Source organism: Platichthys flesus, chromosome 9, assembly GCF_949316205.1.
Source record: "Platichthys flesus chromosome 9, fPlaFle2.1, whole genome shotgun sequence".
In the NCBI taxonomy this organism is placed as follows: Eukaryota; Metazoa; Chordata; class Actinopteri; order Pleuronectiformes; family Pleuronectidae; genus Platichthys; species Platichthys flesus.
The window spans coordinates 23,126,677-23,146,020 of record NC_084953.1 but is presented as its reverse complement, the minus strand read 5'-3'; the positions used below and the strand labels follow the sequence as shown (position 1 = coordinate 23,146,020).

Genomic DNA, 19,344 nt, shown 5'->3' with positions numbered 1-19,344 from the left:
GGAGTGAGGCGTGATGACATGGTTCAAGAGGGAATAGGCTTCAGCCCTGTGAGAGGAAGAGGGAGGAGGGGGGCTAAAATACTGATGCACCACAGGTTTTTGCCATTAAACCCCATAGCAAGGCTTTGCCATGTTTTAATATATGTTTGCTCCCAATAAGAAGTTTAGAGTAAATCTCTTCAGGCTCGCGGGGAATTCAAGAGAAACAAGCAGCGCAGAGTCCTGGTTGAGACATCTGTGAAGAGCTCAAGAGTCAAATATGGCAACAATGAGGCATCTGTGTTTTTCTCGCTACAAGGAGAGATGAGCCATGCCATGATCTCTGGCTTTATGCTGATATAACATATGCTTATTGGACGGCACGAAAAGTGAAAACAATAGCTATTTGTTCTGAGAGAAAAAAGATTAAATAAATAAATAAAAACGTCCCCCACCCTGGATGTACCCCACTACTTTGGCACTGGACTATGTTGGGGGAGAATTAAACATTGTAATCGAGTTGTCTTCAAGTTAGACTTTAATTATTTCCAAATGTTCCATGCGATCGCTATTGGCAACCTTTACGTCTTCAGCATGATGTGTTTGAAATGTGAGTGGGCCTAGGCTGGTATGAGGGTATTGGGTAATACACAAGGTCTGACCCTGAGTGAAAAAGTCAGCCACAGAGGCTCTCATACTATAATGGTAAAGAGCTGTTTGGTACCTCACTCAAACCTCACTGCATATCTGTTGGTGAAGTTGCAGCTGATACCCCTCACCTTAATCTCCCCTTCCAAACATCAGAGAGAACCTGTGGTCATAAAAACTCAAAAGGTCTTTAGTATGTCCAGTCTGGGCTACTGTAAAAAAGATGGCGGCCTCCGTTGAGAGGCCCCGCTCCCGTTGTAAATATATAGTATTTAAATATAAAGGGCCCATTCTACTGTAAAGAATTTTTTTTTTACAATTTAGATGGAACACACAAGTGCAAACATCACTAGGATTATTTTATTTTCAATTTCTGCCAACAGATTCCTTTCACCTATATCTAACACACTGAAGCTGTAACTACATGCCCTTATCTGTTATGACCCTGAGTTATACTCTGGAGTACATCATTTTGGCCATTGGAAATCACCATGTCCTCTAAGTGCTCATACAAGCTTTCAATAAACAAATTAAATCACTTATTTATTAATTTAGTAATAAGTTAATAAATATACATGATTGTTGTTTTTCATCACCGAAGGTCCGTTGTTCCGCAGCCCATGTGAGCTGCTGCCGGTGGGGATGGCCCACCCGGTGCAGGCCATGTCGAAGAGCTTCACTGTCCTGTCAGGCTGTGCAAGCAGGGGCACTACCAGCCTCCCTCAGGAGGTCCACATCATCAACCTGAGAGGACACGCTCCAGAGGGACCAGACAACACCCCGGCAGAAGTGAGTCATCTCTGGGGAAACACACAGGGCCTGATCTACTTTGCGCATGTAAAAACGTGTGTAAACTAGATTCCACTGCTACTTACGGTGCACACTGAGGATTGCATGCAGAATAACACGCTTTGTCCTTTTTGTACGTTTGCCTTAATGAATATGCAATATCGGGCATTTCTACCCTTTTCAAATACTTTCAAATACTTTAGCACATGGAATGGGATTACAAAGCCTGAAAATAATTGCATAGGTTGTGACTGCATCTATATTTAGTACGTTTGAAAGTTAGGTGCTAATCGGCACAGCATTAACGCACAGATTGCTGCAGTTATTGTGGTGAGGAGGAGACGGCATGGAAGAAGAGGGAGAGAACGTTTTTTCTGCTAGTGTTAGCATGTTTGGATTGACAGAGGCAAAACTAGTCCCTCTCTTGTCAGGGCCCTGGTGGCCATTGTCACACCAAATACAGCGCTGACCCGCTGCCTGGTGTGTGCTCCGTGCCGCGCCTGAGCTCCATGGCTTTAAATTTGCTTTGCGATCACGTTGCTCTCTGTGATGCTCCATGGAGGAAGCCAGCAATGCACGCGAAACACTGATTTAAATAGAACTGCCTCTACCATCTTTGCACTCAATTATTTTTAGTTGATCAGCCGCAAAACGCCCACAATCCAAACTTGCAATCTGTTATAATAAACACACAATTTAGCTCTCTATATATGGAATCGTAGTAGATCAAGCAAATATGATGAGCCACTTTTTTCTACCACTAAAATTATTTCTTCAACAAATGCAGTTAGTACTTGACTTTAAACAGCAGAGAATAAACCAATCTTTTATTCCATATTTACTTCAGTAAATTAAATATAAATAAAGATCTCTAAGCAGAAAGTTGTTTAATCTGTTTTCAACATGATCAAGGTGGTCTGCCTTCTCTGCCATCTCATCCACAAGAAACTGTAATCTTCAGCCTGATAAAGAGTTTAAGATCTGCTGCAGTCGATGTTCCCACTGCTTTTGTTTGCTCTCTTTTAATCAGTGACTGTGATAAAGGCCCCGCCAGACCTTTTCCCCTTTAGCTTAGAGGAAGCATCTTGGCCAGAGCGAGGGAGTAAAGGCCTTGTCACATTGAAGCTTCTTAACGTGTCCACACAAGTGCTGTTTGCATGGTAACTGCAGAACAAAGGATCTGTGGTGGTGAAAAACATGTTAGCAACAGAGTCCTGCACCAAGTGAAATACCTGCGAACCAGTGAACTTGCTAGTGGACCACATAAAGTCAAAAATGGAAGCAGGTGAATATGTTGTCTGGCTTTACTGATTGTAAAAAGTGTAAAAATGTTGCTGCGACAATTGATAGATATTTTCTCACATCGCGTCATGCGATAACAGGGTTGGGCAGGCTTGGATAAGATTTTTGTATAAACTCGATGCATTTTTTGTTACTTCATACACTAATTATTACATTCCTTCAAAGTATTCACAACATATATTACATAAGTCTTATAAGGAGTAGAAATAAGGTGGAGCAGTTATTCTGGTTTTACTCAAGTTAAAACCCACTCTCAGTCAACAAAGAATTATTTAAAGTTAAAAGAAAATGTTAGCAAATGCATTAATTCAACAGAGAGTTCACAAAGTTTATTTAGAAGATATGTTTTTGACACTTCTATATCTTGTCTTGTAATTGTCTGCAAATCATTGCTCTCTTTGTGGAGTGGTTTATTCTGGGACCCAGGGGGTTATTTAATAGTTGATAATGCTTCACATCTAATCAGCTATAATCGCTTCCTCTATTTTGAGCTTTAAGGCTCTGGGTTGCTCTGCGTTGCCTCACTGTCAGCATGGCTCATTGTTGGTCGAATGCAGGATTTTTTTTTTCAGAGTTCACCAAATATGAACTGGACATGAAAATTATTTACAAATTTACTTAGTCCTCATGAGTGAGTTAAATTTCTCTGCAAAATGTTTTCATTTTAAAACCCTTTTGGCATGTCTTTAAAACATCGTCATTTGTCATCAGTGTTGTTGGAGGCTTGACAAGGCTCAGTAAAATATATTATTAACTTCAGTCAAAGTTTACCTCACCGATCTGCACCTTTGAGATGGTGAGAAAATAAGACAGTAATAAGTCATTTAAATGTTTCCAACTGCTCACTCGTCCTTGTTTTGATCAGAACTGTTTATTGCACTCTTTCAAACTGTCCACATATTAATGTTCCAAAACTCTGAGCTGTTTTTTTAAAACCACTCCCTGTCTTCAGGTGTTACGGCTTATGGCTTGCCTCCACTAAAGTTCGCCATAGTTTGAAGATGAATCAGAGGCCCATGGCCTTCGAAAACGCTGTGTCTGTATTTTAAAGTGTCCCAAGTTCTCATCCCCCTCAGTCACAGCAATGTGAAAAGCAGCATGTATAGACTTGCTATTGCAAATTTTGCTGCTGATGTCGGCTCAAACATTGCCAAGCCCAAATATGGCACCTCCACACACATTGTATGTGAATGTGCGGCATCAGCAGATAAAAAGTGAAATGTAATGTGGTTACAGTGGCTGTGCTTGTTCCTGGATGTTATTGTTTCTGATAACACAACAAGAGACGAAGAATTAGTCTTTGTTGTAGTCTGTCAGGTTTACTCCACACAGTGTAATGTAGAGGATTTGAAGCACTTATAGGGCTTTTTAGATATGTCAGATTATGTTCTGCTTGCAGTCTGATATTTTGTCAGTTGTGGGTTGTGTAAGCATTGACATTGCAATGAAAGCATTTGCAAAACACCTTTCCCTGCTGGTTAGTTACTAGCATAATTTCCTGTTTTTAGTAATCGCAAACAAAAACAGTGTAACCTAGCTGATAAATCGTATATTAGATATTATTCAATTAAAGTGCGGGCTTCGGTCTGATTCCATCACATCAAAACATAGTTTTTAATGCCAGGATTTGAGGTGGTGTACCTATCAGCGCTTAAATCCAAACACATGCTGCTCTGAGTTCACTGTACTTCTGCAGAATACTTGAGTGTCCTTTACCCTGTTTCATCTCGCTACAGATATCCCTGTGTCTATGTGGATTAAGATGAGGCGCAGAGCGATGTTCACACAAAACAAACCAAAGAGGGTTTTGTCTACACCCGCTTTCAGATAAGGCTGTCAGTCTCATGCATTCCACACTTTCAGGTATTTCTCAGAGCGACTGTCTGAGTTACCTTTTGTGGGACATATCGCTGAGTTTAAGTTAAAGTCTGATGGTCAGCTGTTAACATTTTCAACGTAAACATCAAAGATTGTTCTTGTTTTTTAACTTTTGAACTGTTTAGACAATCAAATCCATATTTTTGCTGTTATTAAAGCTTTCCCAACCCATTAAACTGGCTAGCAAATCTTGTTTTTACTTGCTCTCAGGAGAGCCTTCTGTTGGTAGTGATGAACCAAATAGAGGGTCATAGATACAGTTGAGTCACAAAGCCTGTCTGTAAAAGCGATTTTCATGCTTTAACCCCCTATTTCATCCAAAGTTAATATTTTGGGTCTTCTGCCTAGTTTATTCATCAGGATTTATAACAGAAAGGTATAAGTGCAATATTGAGGAAAAAGCTTTCTTCTGACTTTGCTACAGTTTAAGGAGCTTAGGACTTTATGATTTTTTTGCGTTTAAATCAATCAGTTTAAACAATGCAAAGAGGAGGTGCATTTGAGTTTGTATTTTACATAAAAAATGAAGTTCTATATATCCAGCTGTCTGTTCACTTGCCTACAGCCTTGGCTGCAGAGGGTCCCTCAAGCCCTGTGTGGAGATTATGTGGCCCTGCAGAAGCTCGCCGTGTGAGCAGAGGATTCTGCTTGTGATTAGATATGATCTGCTTAAGGACACTTGGACACTCTGCCCACTTTCGCCCCAGTCCTTGATGACTTTTCCACCTGAGACATGGACACAGATCGACCTGTTAGGACACATGCAGCCTCCTCCTAAGTGCTTAGCCTTCACCGGGACAGTGTTGGAGGGCGCATTGTGCGTCAGACAGTTTCATTTACACTCTCTGCCCCTGATCTTTCATGATAGGATGAGGTGTTAATCCAGTGGAAAAAGGAGTTATAGCTTGAAACGAATAGTGATTTTAAGCCGTTTAAGACCGTTGCCAGATTTGGGCAAGGCTGCTTAAACCTTAACGGCTTCGGAAAAGGACAGCATCGCTTTTATATCCTTTATCCTTGACCATTTGGAACCTACTGCAGGAACTTTGTTCCTGGTTATGAAGAATGTAAAATATGAGTCAATGAAGTTTGGAAAGTATCGTAAAATTCCCAACTAAATTAAATGATTAAAGCAAATGAGGCTGATCAATTTAAATAATAACCTCCTTGGCAATACTATTTAATCTAAAATAATTAATTTCCAGTTGCCATTGACAGCAGCTCCATAATTTTTGCATATTAATCCATTTTCTTTCGTCTTTTGATTTGGCAAGCATGCAAATGAATTTGACTCACAGTAATGGGTCTTTTCCCCTGTTTGCCTTGGCACATGTGTCCTTTGCTTATTTTCTAAGTCAGCAGCGAGGTGCCTGGTCAGTCTGTGATTATGTAGATTTCCACGACTTCTCCTCTTCACCTCTGCCGATGGGGAGGAAGTGGTGTCTGGGCCACAGAACAAACTGTATATGGGTGTTTTGAACGATGGCCTGACGTACAAGAGGAGCCTGTGGCTGGGACATCGGGCTGCTGGAGAACACGTCGTGCTCGAGTGACTTCTCACTACGTTTCTGCAAAGGAAAAAGTCGCGACCTGGCAGAGGAATAAATCTGCTATTTCACATGGTGCGCATGGACTAATATGGATAAGGGGATCACACGGTCAGTTTCTGACACATTTATCCACACAAATCGTGCAGCTGCGATGTGTGAGGCCTGCTTCACATCACTTTCACGTCTGTATGGGAAAGTCATGGCGCGCAGTTTGTCCATATTTTCAGTGAAGACGTGAGAGCAATGAATTGTTTCCGGCCTGCACCAGTGAACCCATTCTGTACGGGTATTAACTGAGGGGTATGAACTGTTACCCGCAGAAAGAAACGCACAGCTGGACCTGACTCAAATACACACTCTGGCTCCTGGCCAATCTCCACACCAAAGCTGTGTTATTAAGTGCAACAGAACACCTCAGTAGTGACTGTGCATGGCATTTAAAGGGCTCGTAGTCACCATAGAATAACAGACCAGAAGTAGAAAGTGGGATAATTATTCATTTAAGAAGCTAGGAGTGCAATAACATTTTGGGTAGTATTCCAGCATGTGTGAGAGTTCATGTCTGCATTTCTGCACAGGTGATGGTAACGCAGAAATGTCTGACCGTGATTCAAAGTTGCTGATGCTGTAAGATTGAAAAAAAAAAAAAATCGAATGAATTCATAATCGAGGTGCTGCCGATTTTTGTTAACAGCTAACAACAGCTGTTAGTTTCAACACGAAAAACGTGTTATTGTTCAGGTCAGTTTTACAAGCTTGAATCACTTTTGTGCAGCTGCCTCACAACTGGTCCAGAATTTTATCACCTGGTTAAACATTAAAACTCTTCACTAGTGAGCAGCAAATTACTTTCATATTGTTGCTGTAGTGAATCATGATAAAAAAAATCATGATAAGTCAATGTCGTTATAGATTCAGTCTCACGTTAGTGCTGCCTTCAATGTATGCTGAGCACCTCATTATATTTCATTATTTATTTGTTTTACAAATGTTTGTCATTAAACTTTTCAACTAGCATCTTCTATCTAAGATTTGTATTGATCTCCATTCAGTTTACCACTTTGGTCCGGACTGAAATGAGTAAACAACTATTTGATTGATTGCGATGATGTTTGGCCCAGACCCTGGCCGAGGATGAATTTGAACAAATTCAGTAATCAATTTAATTTCACTTCTTTCATCACCATGACAAAACTAGTTTGTCCAGTACTTTGATTTAAGGCAAATAACCACAAAGATATTTAACCATATGCATTAGCTGTGTGTTTTGTGCTAACTAGCTAAAGTTAGCTAACTAAGACGAGGAAGTTCTTAAACATTATACCTGTTTAATATCAGGTTTGTATGTCAGTGTGAGCTTGTTAGCAGGTCAAATTTCGCGTTAAGTGTATAGTGCAGCCAACTTCGCTGTAGAACCTACGAACTGTTAGAGACCGATATAGTTAAAGTAAAAAAAAATTATGAGAAGAGACAATTAATGATGTATTATTTTATTAAACAAGATGCAATGGCTGACAAGCTAGAGCTGCACTGTTCTATTCAGGTGAAAAGGACTATTCTCTTTGTTGTGTTGTTTATATCGAGACATTGATAACCACCTCACGTAGTACCCACTGACCAGTTAGACCAATTCATGAGCTGGCTTTATATGTCAACTGTGTGATTTCAAACAAAACACTCTTTCTTTTTTTCATCATATTCTGGCTTTTCACTTAAAATTTCTTTCAGACAGTGGGCTGTGTGTTGCAATGACCGCTCACCTGGACAATAACTTTTTTTCTTAAGTGTTATTCACATTTGTCTGAAAAGTGATGGATTCCTCAGCTCCAGCTGTCTCGATCAAAGTAGTAGAAGCCTCTGTTTTTTCTCTAAAGAGAAACAGACCAGTTTGGAAAGGCAGTAACCTCGGATTGGTCTAGTAAACCGACTATTGGTTGGGCTGTCCAGTCGTATGCCTGTAGTGCCAGGTCGAGTCTGTGTGTTTCAGATGTCAGTGATTTCCTCTAATAATGGCAGAATAATTTTCACATTTTCTCAAAATTCATTATGCTTTAAAAAGATCTTCTCTTGTAGAGTGAGAAAACAAATGATGGTTACATTCAGAGTGAACTGTGTCGCCGACTACTACCGCTTGGAATTTGGAGGCAAATTAGCTTTTCTCAGGTTGACTATTGACCTCGAGGTGTTGGTGTTTTTCCACCTAAGCTCTACCAAAACAATGACCTCATTCTGGTCTGTTCTTTTCTGTTCCCCTTGCTCTGGTTTGATGGTGAAAGTATCAAGTTTAAACATTTTTCCACATGTTCCCCTCTGTCACATGCATAAAGGAGCCTTTTGCACCCTGATAACAACCCTCCACAACATGTCCTTTGATGAGGAGCTTGGCATTTCGGCAGACACCTTGTTCCCAAGTTGCTTCAAATCTGAGAACAAAATCAGCAACTCAAAAGGGAGGCCTGTTGGGCCATACAGTCGGTTGATAGGGTTGAAAATAATCAAAAGTGGGCCAGTGAGTGATATCGCGACACGGCCATCTTTCTCTAATCAGTTTACCAGAGGCGGACATCAAACAAAGCCACTGGCTCTGAATCAGGGTGAGGCAGAGCAGAGGATTGTTTTATCAGCTGGAATTCACAGATATCTTTCGACTGTGCTAGTGACAAGCTGGAGGGGCTCACCAGGCATAACAGTTGGCGTGAGATACGACTTGCACGCTAGGGCTGAATTCTCTCCCAGGAATTTTCCTGATGTGAGTGCATTTTGTGATGAAGGTAGAGGGATGTAAACGCATTGAATTGAAATCTGAATTATCTCTCTCTTTCTCTCACTGTTTAAGTATATGTAAACTATACAGATACTGTTTAGCCAAAAGCCTACATAAGCATTTTCCCAATTTTGTCGGGGAGCTGACATATTGTTTCTTAACAGTTTTTACTTTCTGCAACATTCAACATAGGCTACTAGATTCACAAATGGAAGTCATCGACTGCATACAAAGATCAAAAGTGAAGCCAAAACATCTTGATCGCCACCTGGTGGCTGGCTGCTGTATAGTTCATAAATCCCATCTCCTCTATTTTCATTACCTATTCACATACACATTACTTACAAATTAAGGCACTTAGTCACCATCTAACAATACTAACGAACGATGACAAAATATATTTCTGAGATTTTTTTTTAGTATACAATGTGCTTGAACAGGGAGCACATTTTCCAACTTTTTTCTTTTAAGCTTAAATCTAATCAGTGTAATATTGCCCTGCCCTCCTGTCCTCGGCCTCTCCGCTGTGTTATTTTCTTCTGCCTGTCCTGCAAATCTGCCATATCACTCAAAGATTACTATCCAGAGGCCCGGTCTCACTGTGATGTCTTTTCAAGCTGATTCCTTGCAGAGCGGTGTTGAGCTGCAGTGCAGGCCGATTAGCATCAGAGTTCAGGTAGCATCCCCATCTGCTCCCATATGTGGCAGCCACTGATAAGAGCCTTCAACAGGGTTTGGGCCGCCACCCCTCTGTCACTGAGCTCCCCTGCCCTGGCTCCCATTCTCTTTTACACTCTCAGTGATCCAGAAAGGACCAAGATCCAGACAGACAAGGCACACGCACAGAGACACACATCAGATTACACTCTATGATTGGTCCCAGGCTGGGCGACCATGTAGTTCTTAGCCAGCCTTCTTTGTTTTCAGGTTTTGCAGAGCTCTGAGGAACACCTTGCAGCAGTTTGTCTGCCCAGTTTAGAGTGTTAAACATTTTTTATTCTAATCTTTGACATGAATCTGTATTCATTTATAAAAGCTCAGTTGAATTGTTATTCAGACACTGCTCAGTATGTCTCTATTTCATGCCATGCCATACAATTTGCAGTCTTTCTTGCTTGAGTTCATTATTATTTCCTGGGAAAGAGATTAGTCTTACTTTTTGGCTGATTAAAGGATGTTTGGGGTTTTCTGTGAATCGTCAGGGATCATCAGGCACTTAATCAACTCTGTCAATAAAAGAAAACTCCCTTTTCCTGCAAGGACATGGAGTCGCGCTGATACTGAGAGTGGCCGTTGCCTACACCTCTGGAAACAGAATTCATATATGAAGGCATATCCTTGCAGTGTTTATGAGAGTCGCCCATCACAATTTACAGTGTCACAGGTATTTAAATATGAATCCAACTATGGAGTTGTGTTCTTGAGTAAAGACTTGTGAGTGATTTGTATTTTGGGTTTTCACTCCAGTTGGCACTCTGTTTGTTGTTGGAGCTGATTTAAAGCTTTATGTTGAAGCCGTGATTTTTTACATTTCCATTGTTTACACTTGCTACCACCACTAATGGTATGCTCTGTGACGGGCCTTGCTTATGCTGCTACAGCTGTTGTCCCTTGTGTGGGGTTTAATTTCAGTAATGTGATAGGTCTAGACAAGCCTCCATCCCTGGCTGCTGGCAAATGTGCTCCTTAACTGTAATGTACACTAGTCCCCAAATCTCTATGCCAGCCTCCTGATAATCAATCAGGCGTGGCCTCCCATCCCCAGCAGACTCCCCCTCTCTGGGTGCTTTGATGCCTGGTGCCTCTGCACCTCTTCTCTCCACACCCTGCGTCTGTGAAAGCCTCTGCTGCCAGTCTCACACAACCTCATTAAGGCAGCTCCACGGCCCGAGATTTACATCAGCTGCTGTTGACTCCGCTTCATTGCTTGTATTGTGCAACCCAGCGCAGCACCTTCGCCTGTACCAGGGGATCAGTCATTGCAGGTGATCGAGAGCTGTTAGTAGATTGATTCTCAGGTTTAATAGGCAGCGTCAGAGCTGCTCTCCAAGAGACGCACACAGGAGGAGAGACAGAACTGCAAAGCTGAATACGTTTACGTTGAGGTTAATTTATGTTTGCGCGTGTGTTTGTGTGTGTGTGTGTTTGAAGACATTCATAAAATGTGCTGCAAAGCGACACCTTTTTATCTGGCTGTGTGTGGGAGAGCTCAACTGCCACACTATTGTTACCGTTAGCCCCAAATTACCGCACTTTTCCCTTTTTTCGCCCCTCTGCGCCTCTTGGCACTTCCTCCCCCCTGCTCGTACTCTTCCTTTCTGTTTATTTGTGTGTTTGCAGGTGACTCACGTCTTCTGGAAATGTTTCTGTCTGGTTTTAAAATTCTTCATCTTTCACAACTCTCTCCCTCCCTCTCATTCTTTTTTTTTCTTCCGCCTCTCTCCTCTATTCTCAAAGCCAGGGCCTCAAAGCCAGGCCAGGTATGACTATATCTTGGTTGCTGTTATTCTCAGAGGAGCGATGCATGCACTTTTTCCAGAGTCTGGACAAAAAAGGTGGGGGGATGCAAAAAAAGAAAAGAAAAGAGGCTCTGATTTGTTTGTTAGGATCAAATCCATTTGCCTCAAAGTGTTAACCATTTTTCACAGCATTTTCATGGAGCACAACACTAAACGCTCTCTCTTTTGCCTCGCTCTCCTACAGGGCTTACATCTGTGAAGGTCTGATAATTAGGCTTTGATGCTCCATGTTCGCTCTGGCTGCTGACAATGTCTCTTGTTAAATGACTTCACGCAGCATCACAGTGACAAGTCTTTGAATGCATATCTGTCAGAATATGAAAATCACACTTTGCCTGTGGAATACATCTCTGTGGCATGCAGTTGGTTTGATACGAAGAATGTTTATATCATTTCTAAGGAGAGTAAATGATTTCAGGAAAATATCTCATTGGAATTTTTTGGTTCTGTTGTAATTTCATTCAAAGTTGTGATGTTAAACTCTAGATCTGTGTTTGTGTGGTCTGCGGAGCATTGAACAGGAAGGTTTATTCTGTGTTCAAAGTTCAAACAGCACCTGAGGCTCTGTTTGATCTCATCACATGAACTTCATCCACTGGTGAAATTCACTGAATATCCCAAAAAAGGAGAGGATGAAAGAGCACTGTTATCACATCAGGGTAATTGGTTTAAGAGATGAATGTAAGGGAGGTCTGAGACCAAGTAGAAACATCACACAAGATATGTTGTTCCCAGTTGCCAAAATGTGGTTGACTGAAATAAATGCAGTGGTGTTATGGATGTGTGTGATTTTGTGTGATTGTGTTTGAGCTGAGCCTTTTCATCAATGTGACATAATAGATAAAAAAGGTTTGTTTTAAGCATAATCACAATCTTATCTTGTTTCGCCACGAAAGGAAACTGATAAAAGCTGCAGTTTCTCGTTGTTTATGTCCTTCTAGGAATCCTGAAGCCCTATTAAGCATAGTTAGTTTTACTGCTGAAACAAACCAACAAAATTGAGGTCATTACAACCCTTTACAGCAGTTGCATACTTGAAAATGTAACGACACAGGTCTGATGAAATAATGGCCAGGCATCATACAGACGTATTTAGTGGTTTATTTAGCCTCCTTTTCTTGCACAGACGGTTTTAAGATGCATGTTGCCTTATGTTTTCAAAGTCCAGCGATATCAGTGTCGTAGGAGGAAATACACAATATATTTTCTTTCTCTTATTCTGACAGTATTTACTGTGGTTCAGAAGTTAAAATGTACTGGTTTTGTGATTTAAATAAATTCCATCTATAATGTAGATCTCAATCTTGATAATATACATCATAACATCCAAATAAATTATTGCTATGAATGCTCTTATCAGTTTTTAATGTTTCAAACAAACTCAATCATTAAATGTTAAACTGCCACTTCATCTTTTATCTCATCTCAATCATTGTGATGAATAGATCGTTGGTTCCATTATTAGCTGCAGTAGAGGCACAAAGGCTGCTTTTATTGTGAAATATAGATACAAGATTTTTGGAACTGAATGACTGATGAAGTCACTGTAAGGGTTGTTGTATCATATAATGTGAATCCTTGTGGGTTGAATTAGAGATTTACAGGCTTTTACTGTTGAGACACAGGATGGGGTTAATGGGATTAGTCTGGGAACACATGGCTGAGAGAGAGGTTCGCAGAGACAAGACACTTTCTTACAGTTGTTAAGAGAAAAAAATCAAGGATTTTTAAACACTAAACAATTAAACAAACAATGGTGATGGTAATGTTAACCAAATGTATCAAACTATTCAAAAGCTAAAAGAAAGCCAGATCTCTGCCTGAGATGGGTTTGGATTCAGTGAATTAGCCAAATCAGGACTTGCCTGATTAGTCAGACAGGACTTGCCTGATTAGTCAGACAAGTCTGACACTGAACACTACAGCAAAAAAAGCAGTGTGGGTCCAAAAACATGTAGTTTTTTTCCCCTGTATCACCAACAGACTGTGCAAATCTTTTTTCTAAAGGCATGTTGTAGAAACCCGCCACATTTATTTGATTCCCCCCCCCCCCCCCCCCCCCTCTCTTAACAAAGGCTCCACTGTGTGAAAGTTCATATCCCACCGACACTACATATCAGAGCTAAGCAAGTGCCTTTTAGGGAGAACACAGCGTGCTGTCTTTGGGAGTTTATCAGCAGAGCAAGTACATAAACAGAAAGCAGGATAAACAAGAACAATCTACGACATGATGGTGCTGCAATTACACCAGGAGTTTTGCTTATATTTATGAGAACATGAGGAAAATCAAAGTGCTGACTTTTCTACAGTGTGTGAAGTGAGATTGTGTGATGTACTGTGACTGATCTTGTTTGGAACTTTCTCTGTTTATGCCCTTGTATCTTCCTCAGCATACCGATAAACCATCGGTTGTTACTTTATGGAACTTTTTCTTTTTTTTGTCTCACCAGGTTGAGTTGCATCTGAAGCCCATCCAGTCTCTGCTGCGCCACCAGAAGCCCCTGGTCTTCGTGCTCAGCTCCCCCCAGCCACTGATCTGGAAGATCAAGACAGAGAACCTGGCCCTGGGCATCGAACGTACCTTTCATGTGAGTCCAGCATTACTAAAAGACTTTAAGTCCCACTTCCTAAAACTGTGTATTAATTTCCTCACAGCCTAAACCGTACTACCAGTTCAGTAGCCCTCTTCTCCGGGCAAAAATATTTCAAGCGATGTAAATTTGTAAAGGAACACATCAAAACAAGTTACCATGATAGAAGTTTGATCTGGACAGTACAGATGAACTATTAATGTTTTATTTTGTATGATAATAGGGGCTATATAATATATTAAATGTAGAATTAAAAGCAGTACAAGTTTGAGTCGTATGAATACTTTTTGTTTATGGTTAACCTATTTGATTTATTTATGTGCATGCACTGAATAATTATTTGTTTTTCACTATCATTACTTTGAAAAACTCAAACAAGTATCACGCCCTCACATCATGATGTACAACGTATTCAAAAGCTGAAATGTGCTTTGTCAGCTTTATTCACACTCCACAACCACAGGTCGTATCCCCACTGCTTCACTCCCTCGCCTAAACGGCCCTGTTGATAGTTTGGCAGCTGTTCAGATCATTCAGCCGGTGTCCGTAAACCACAAACACCCTAATAACGGGGAATGTGTGGAAGCAAACACTAAACCACAAAAGCTCTGATGAAAAAGGAGTTGATCTCTCCCATAACCCACTGATAAATTTGCTGAGATCCTGAAACAAGATAGATTGTCGTTCGGCTTGTAGATAATTTAGATCATAGCGGCTTCTTTTCATTCTCCACAAGGAAGAGGGAAACTAAATTTCATTGCATCAGTGACTACAGTTACATAGACACCAATAATCTGACTATTGACAATATTTTTTGATCAAATATTACTCCAATTATGATGTTTGCATTAGTAGGGAGTATAATATTCGATTCATAATCCTATTTACATCTTAAAGAGAATAGTCTGATGTCAACATCAGGTGTCTCCCTCACCACCCAAAATGTAACTTCTCTGCCGGCTACCCTTCTATGGCCATAAGTGTTTTTTTTTAAGGAGTTTGCTTACATTTACAAATTATTTTGAGAAGGTTACTAAATGCTAAAATGTAAACAATTAAACTTATTAAGGTTAGCATCTATTGAAAGTATGCCAAAAATTAGCAAACATTTCTGGCAACATTACTATTGAAAATGCTACTGGTTAAATCTGACTAAGTAAGGCTGTCGCAGCAAAACTTCTGAGTGTATTGATGTTTTTAACGATACTTATATTGTCCGTGACCTCAGATTTTAATTTGTCAGAGAAAAAACATGCATTTTTTTGTTAAGGTCAAAGGTAACCGTTATTTTGTGTACTGTAGATCTGTATTAGTTCCATGGTACATGCGGGGGAGAAAGAGAAGAAGTTTGGTGAGGGGAACCTCAGTAGATGGAGCCAAGTCCCCTGGAGAGCCAGCCATATTTAGTAAAGGCACCAGGGGGCCACGCTGGGAAACCTCATAATAAAAAGTCAAAATGGTCTCCTTCAGTGCTCTTGTTTGGGACCTAGAAGCCTCGGCTGTGGTTGAACTACTTTCAACTTCTATGCGAACCTATGTCCTTGTCTTTATATAAAACTGTTAAGTCTCTAACCTCCTAGAAATTATCCTTTCAGTTGTGTGTTAAGCCTACAGCAATCTGTTAGAAAGCAGTACAGGTACACAAATGGTTTCCATGTGCGACTGAGTGTTGTCTTGCTTATTGCTCACATCCTGAAAGCCAATGTGACAAGGAGAAGAATACACATTTATTGCAAATTCCTTGTGTTATGCACAGGCACACAAACTCTCACAGACACACACATGCACAGCACTGGGCTATGTGTTTCAGCCCCCTTGGCATTTAGATCAGACAGAGTATTAATATGTCTCTTCTAGATCTTGTGAAACCTATTTTGGCTAATCTGACATGGGGCTTTTATCATGCAAACATAAGTACTAATCATTGTTGGAAGATTGGGTATTTTTTCACCTTTTTTCATTTAAGAGAAATGTAGGATAAAAGTCCTTCTATAAACACAAACAAAAGCCTTTAAATAAGTTTTTGAGGTGGATTTCACCAGAAGTCATTTGACAATTTTCATTTGTGTGAGTTAAGATCACAGCTTTGATAAAAAAAAATTAGGACGAGGCCATATGAGGCTCGGGTGCAAAAAACTCCCTTAAATTGTTATTTCCTGTAGTAATGAGAATGTTCTCATGTCAAGAGAAGCTACGATGCCCTTCATGGAGATGAATGTGCTTCTTGCCTGCTTGTGTTTTCCTAAGCTGTGATAATGTGTGGCCAAAGAGATGGGTGTTTTCTGGAGAGAGCAGCAGGTCAGCATCACAGTAAATGTCTCCCCTCGTCTGTAGTGGCAGACAGTGAACAGCTGACAACCATCATTAAAACCAACAATCCAGCCAGAGCCACTGCTGGGTGTCTAATGATGGTGGACATCGGTGGTTTTGCAGAGTAGAAACTTTTTACTTCTTAATCACAAATGAAAAAATGTTGCTTACTTCTGACAACGATGTCTGTTTTAGAGGAATTTGTAACGTTGGATTAATTTACATGTAGCTGTGCATGCTCAACTTTCGATGGCCATGTCAAAGTTTCTTATACAATATTTACAAAACCCTTATACTTAAATAAAGTTCAAGTTATTTGTGTAACCTATACTTAGCAAACAACGTATATCTGGCTTTGAATTATTTCTTCATTCTTGTAATTTCAGGACGTTTTCATGTCATAGTTGACACATCAACTCTCTGATTGGATGTTATTAAAAAAACATCTAATGTTTTCTGTATAAGCTTTCTGTGTTCGTTGTCCAGTTCCTCAAGTGGGTCGAGGACAGATAGAGGGATACTTAACAGTGAAGAAGGAGGCCCCTGCCGTCTCTATGTTGTCTACAGGGGCCCCTGATGAATTGGGTGTTGAGTATGTTGGTGTTTGAGTGACAGCACTAAGTTCTCTGGCAACAAAAAGCTGTTGATATCTTATCCATAAGCCGGACAGTACACTGTCACATAATCCAGAGGAGTCCCAGACGCCGCTCCTCTTCTCAGGTTCTCTCCACAGTGACACAACACTTAACGTGCCGCAGAACTCAAACAACACCCAGAGTCCCCGTCATCGTCAGACTTTTATTTGTTAACTGTGAAGATCCACTACATACATAACACTTAAATAAGCTGCAAACTATGCTGTCAAAGCTTTGTGTTCAGAGATATCAGTGGCAGACTTATGACCTGAAAATCAGAGTCATTTTCTATGACAACAATTGATCCTGTAAGATTGGAGAATACATGACAGTGGATGTAATGTTTACTGTACCCGATAACCCACAAAGTCATGTTCTGTAGTTAGTTATTGATGTGTATCTTAGTAAATAATGCCATGTATGGTAAGCTGGACTCACTACCAATCAAAGCTTACACTAGAACAAACATATTTAATGTATTACTTACATAATCTTGTTTAATGTTATCTAAAGGCACAAAAAAGGACACCACCCTCCAAACTCTTGAAGTGCTGAGTGTCTTTGTTTCTTCAGCCGTGTGTAGAACCGCTCCAGCGTGTGGTGAAATCTGAAGCTCAGCAGGCCTGCCGTACCTAGTTATGGTTGTTATGTTATGATTGGATAATCGCTTTGGGGAGGGCTTTACCAAAACAGTGAATTAAATTAAAAGCTTGCATCAGCCACAAGAGTATACATGTATCGTGTCCACTGATGAAGAATCAAGAGGGACTGGTTTGGGCTCACTGCTTCAGAACAGAAACCCGTTGCCACGGCAGAGCTCCCTCACTCTGCCCTTCCATTGGAGAGGCTCTTTCCTAGGGCTAATTGGAATCTGCATCAGGCCTGCCAGTCCTTGTTTCCTGGTCCCAGCACTCACAGTCCCGCGGACACAGATGGGCTGGTTGGACGAGCTTCAGAGACGTCGCGCACACTGTTGCTGTTGGCCACTCGACCCTGTCGGCTTTCAGAAAGCCAGAATCCAGACTTTTGTTGTAAAACATGCTCTCTGCAGTGCACGCTGTCAATCGGCAGCAGGCAGGAATCACCAAGGGTCTAAAATGTCGTGAAATATGAACATTGAAATCAGGCCAAATTTTATTTTACCAGGGGACACAAGGATTGCAAGTGAGACACATGTGCAGAGTGTGCTGTGTTGACTTTGTGGCCAAATGTATATATTTCTTTTGGGAGGTTTGTGGGAGAAGGGTTGCGTTGCATCTCTGTTTGAAAGGCTTGCTCCGCAGCGAATGTTTTATGACTCTTGATGGAACAACACTGTAAAGTTTTTCTGCTGGCCCTGAGCGGCCTACTGTTTGTTTGCCAAGCGTTGCCTTTTCACTCTTTCATTAGTTGAAGGTTCGTTGTACGAGTCCATTTTGCTCTCACACACACACAAGCACTCTCCTCAGTGTAATTGTTAATGGAAACCAGGGGTAGCCACGATGGTTTTTAGTCGGAGACACAAATGGCAGAGGAGCGCTCCAGAGTGGCGCTGAGACATATGGTATTGTTTTGTCCACAACAGAGCCTGCCAGTTCGGAGGAACACATGCACGTCTGCAGCGAGCAGTGTGATTAGCTCCCTGTATCTAATCAAGAGAGGGGAGCTCAAATCAGCCAAAAGAGCATTAATCAAATTGATATCACCAGAGAGCTATTGCGTGGTCACATTTACTATCAACCTTTTCTCCCCTTTCCATCCCTCCTCCTCTGTTTGCAACACCTCTTCATTTCCAAACAGCCATATGGGATTTTCCAGGCTCAGGGTGATGCTTAGTGAGAACGCAATGGCGGATAACAGCTCAGTGATAATTGATCTCAAACATTTGGCATGCCTTCTCCTTTTTACTTCACATATATTTACTTCACACCGCAGCAGATGAAAGAGAAGGGTGTTATGTCATAATGCAAACTGCATTAGAATTTAGCTTAAAGCATGTATGATTCTGAATCGACACACGTCATTGAAGTGTCCATGCTGAAGGAACCTACCTGACTGCAAATACCATTACAAACAGGAGTGCATGAGTTTCTACCATTACCCACAGGAAGAGCACGAGTCTCAGTCCCCATGGTATGAAGCAAACTTCTCCTCTACATTCTTTGTTTTATCTCACCTGCCGAGTCTGAGGTATTCCTCTTAAAGTCCAGGTAATATACACTTTTCATGTATTTCAACTTCAGAAGCGCATTACAAGCCCCATCGAGATCAAGTTTGTTGGAAATAACAGCAACAGATCACTTAATAGGAGATGAGCTATACTCTCAGATAGTGAGGACATATTTACTTCAAGTCTGCTTCAGATGTTTTAGAAATTAATAGGTCGATATTTTAAGAAAC

At 40.9% G+C, this 19,344-nt stretch overlaps 1 protein-coding gene across 2 annotated transcripts in view; it reads left to right on the top strand.

The window, feature by feature from the left end:
• tgfbr3 (transforming growth factor, beta receptor III) overlaps positions 1 to 19,344 on the top strand; it is a 66,633-nt gene that overhangs the window by 20,018 nt on the left and 27,271 nt on the right. For both annotated transcript variants that reach the window (XM_062395456.1, XM_062395455.1), the window contains exons 3-4: positions 1,229 to 1,416; positions 13,880 to 14,017. In XM_062395456.1, coding sequence (XP_062251440.1) covers positions 1,229 to 1,416; positions 13,880 to 14,017 — 326 coding nt within the window. The remainder of the gene's footprint in view (positions 1 to 1,228; positions 1,417 to 13,879; positions 14,018 to 19,344) is intronic.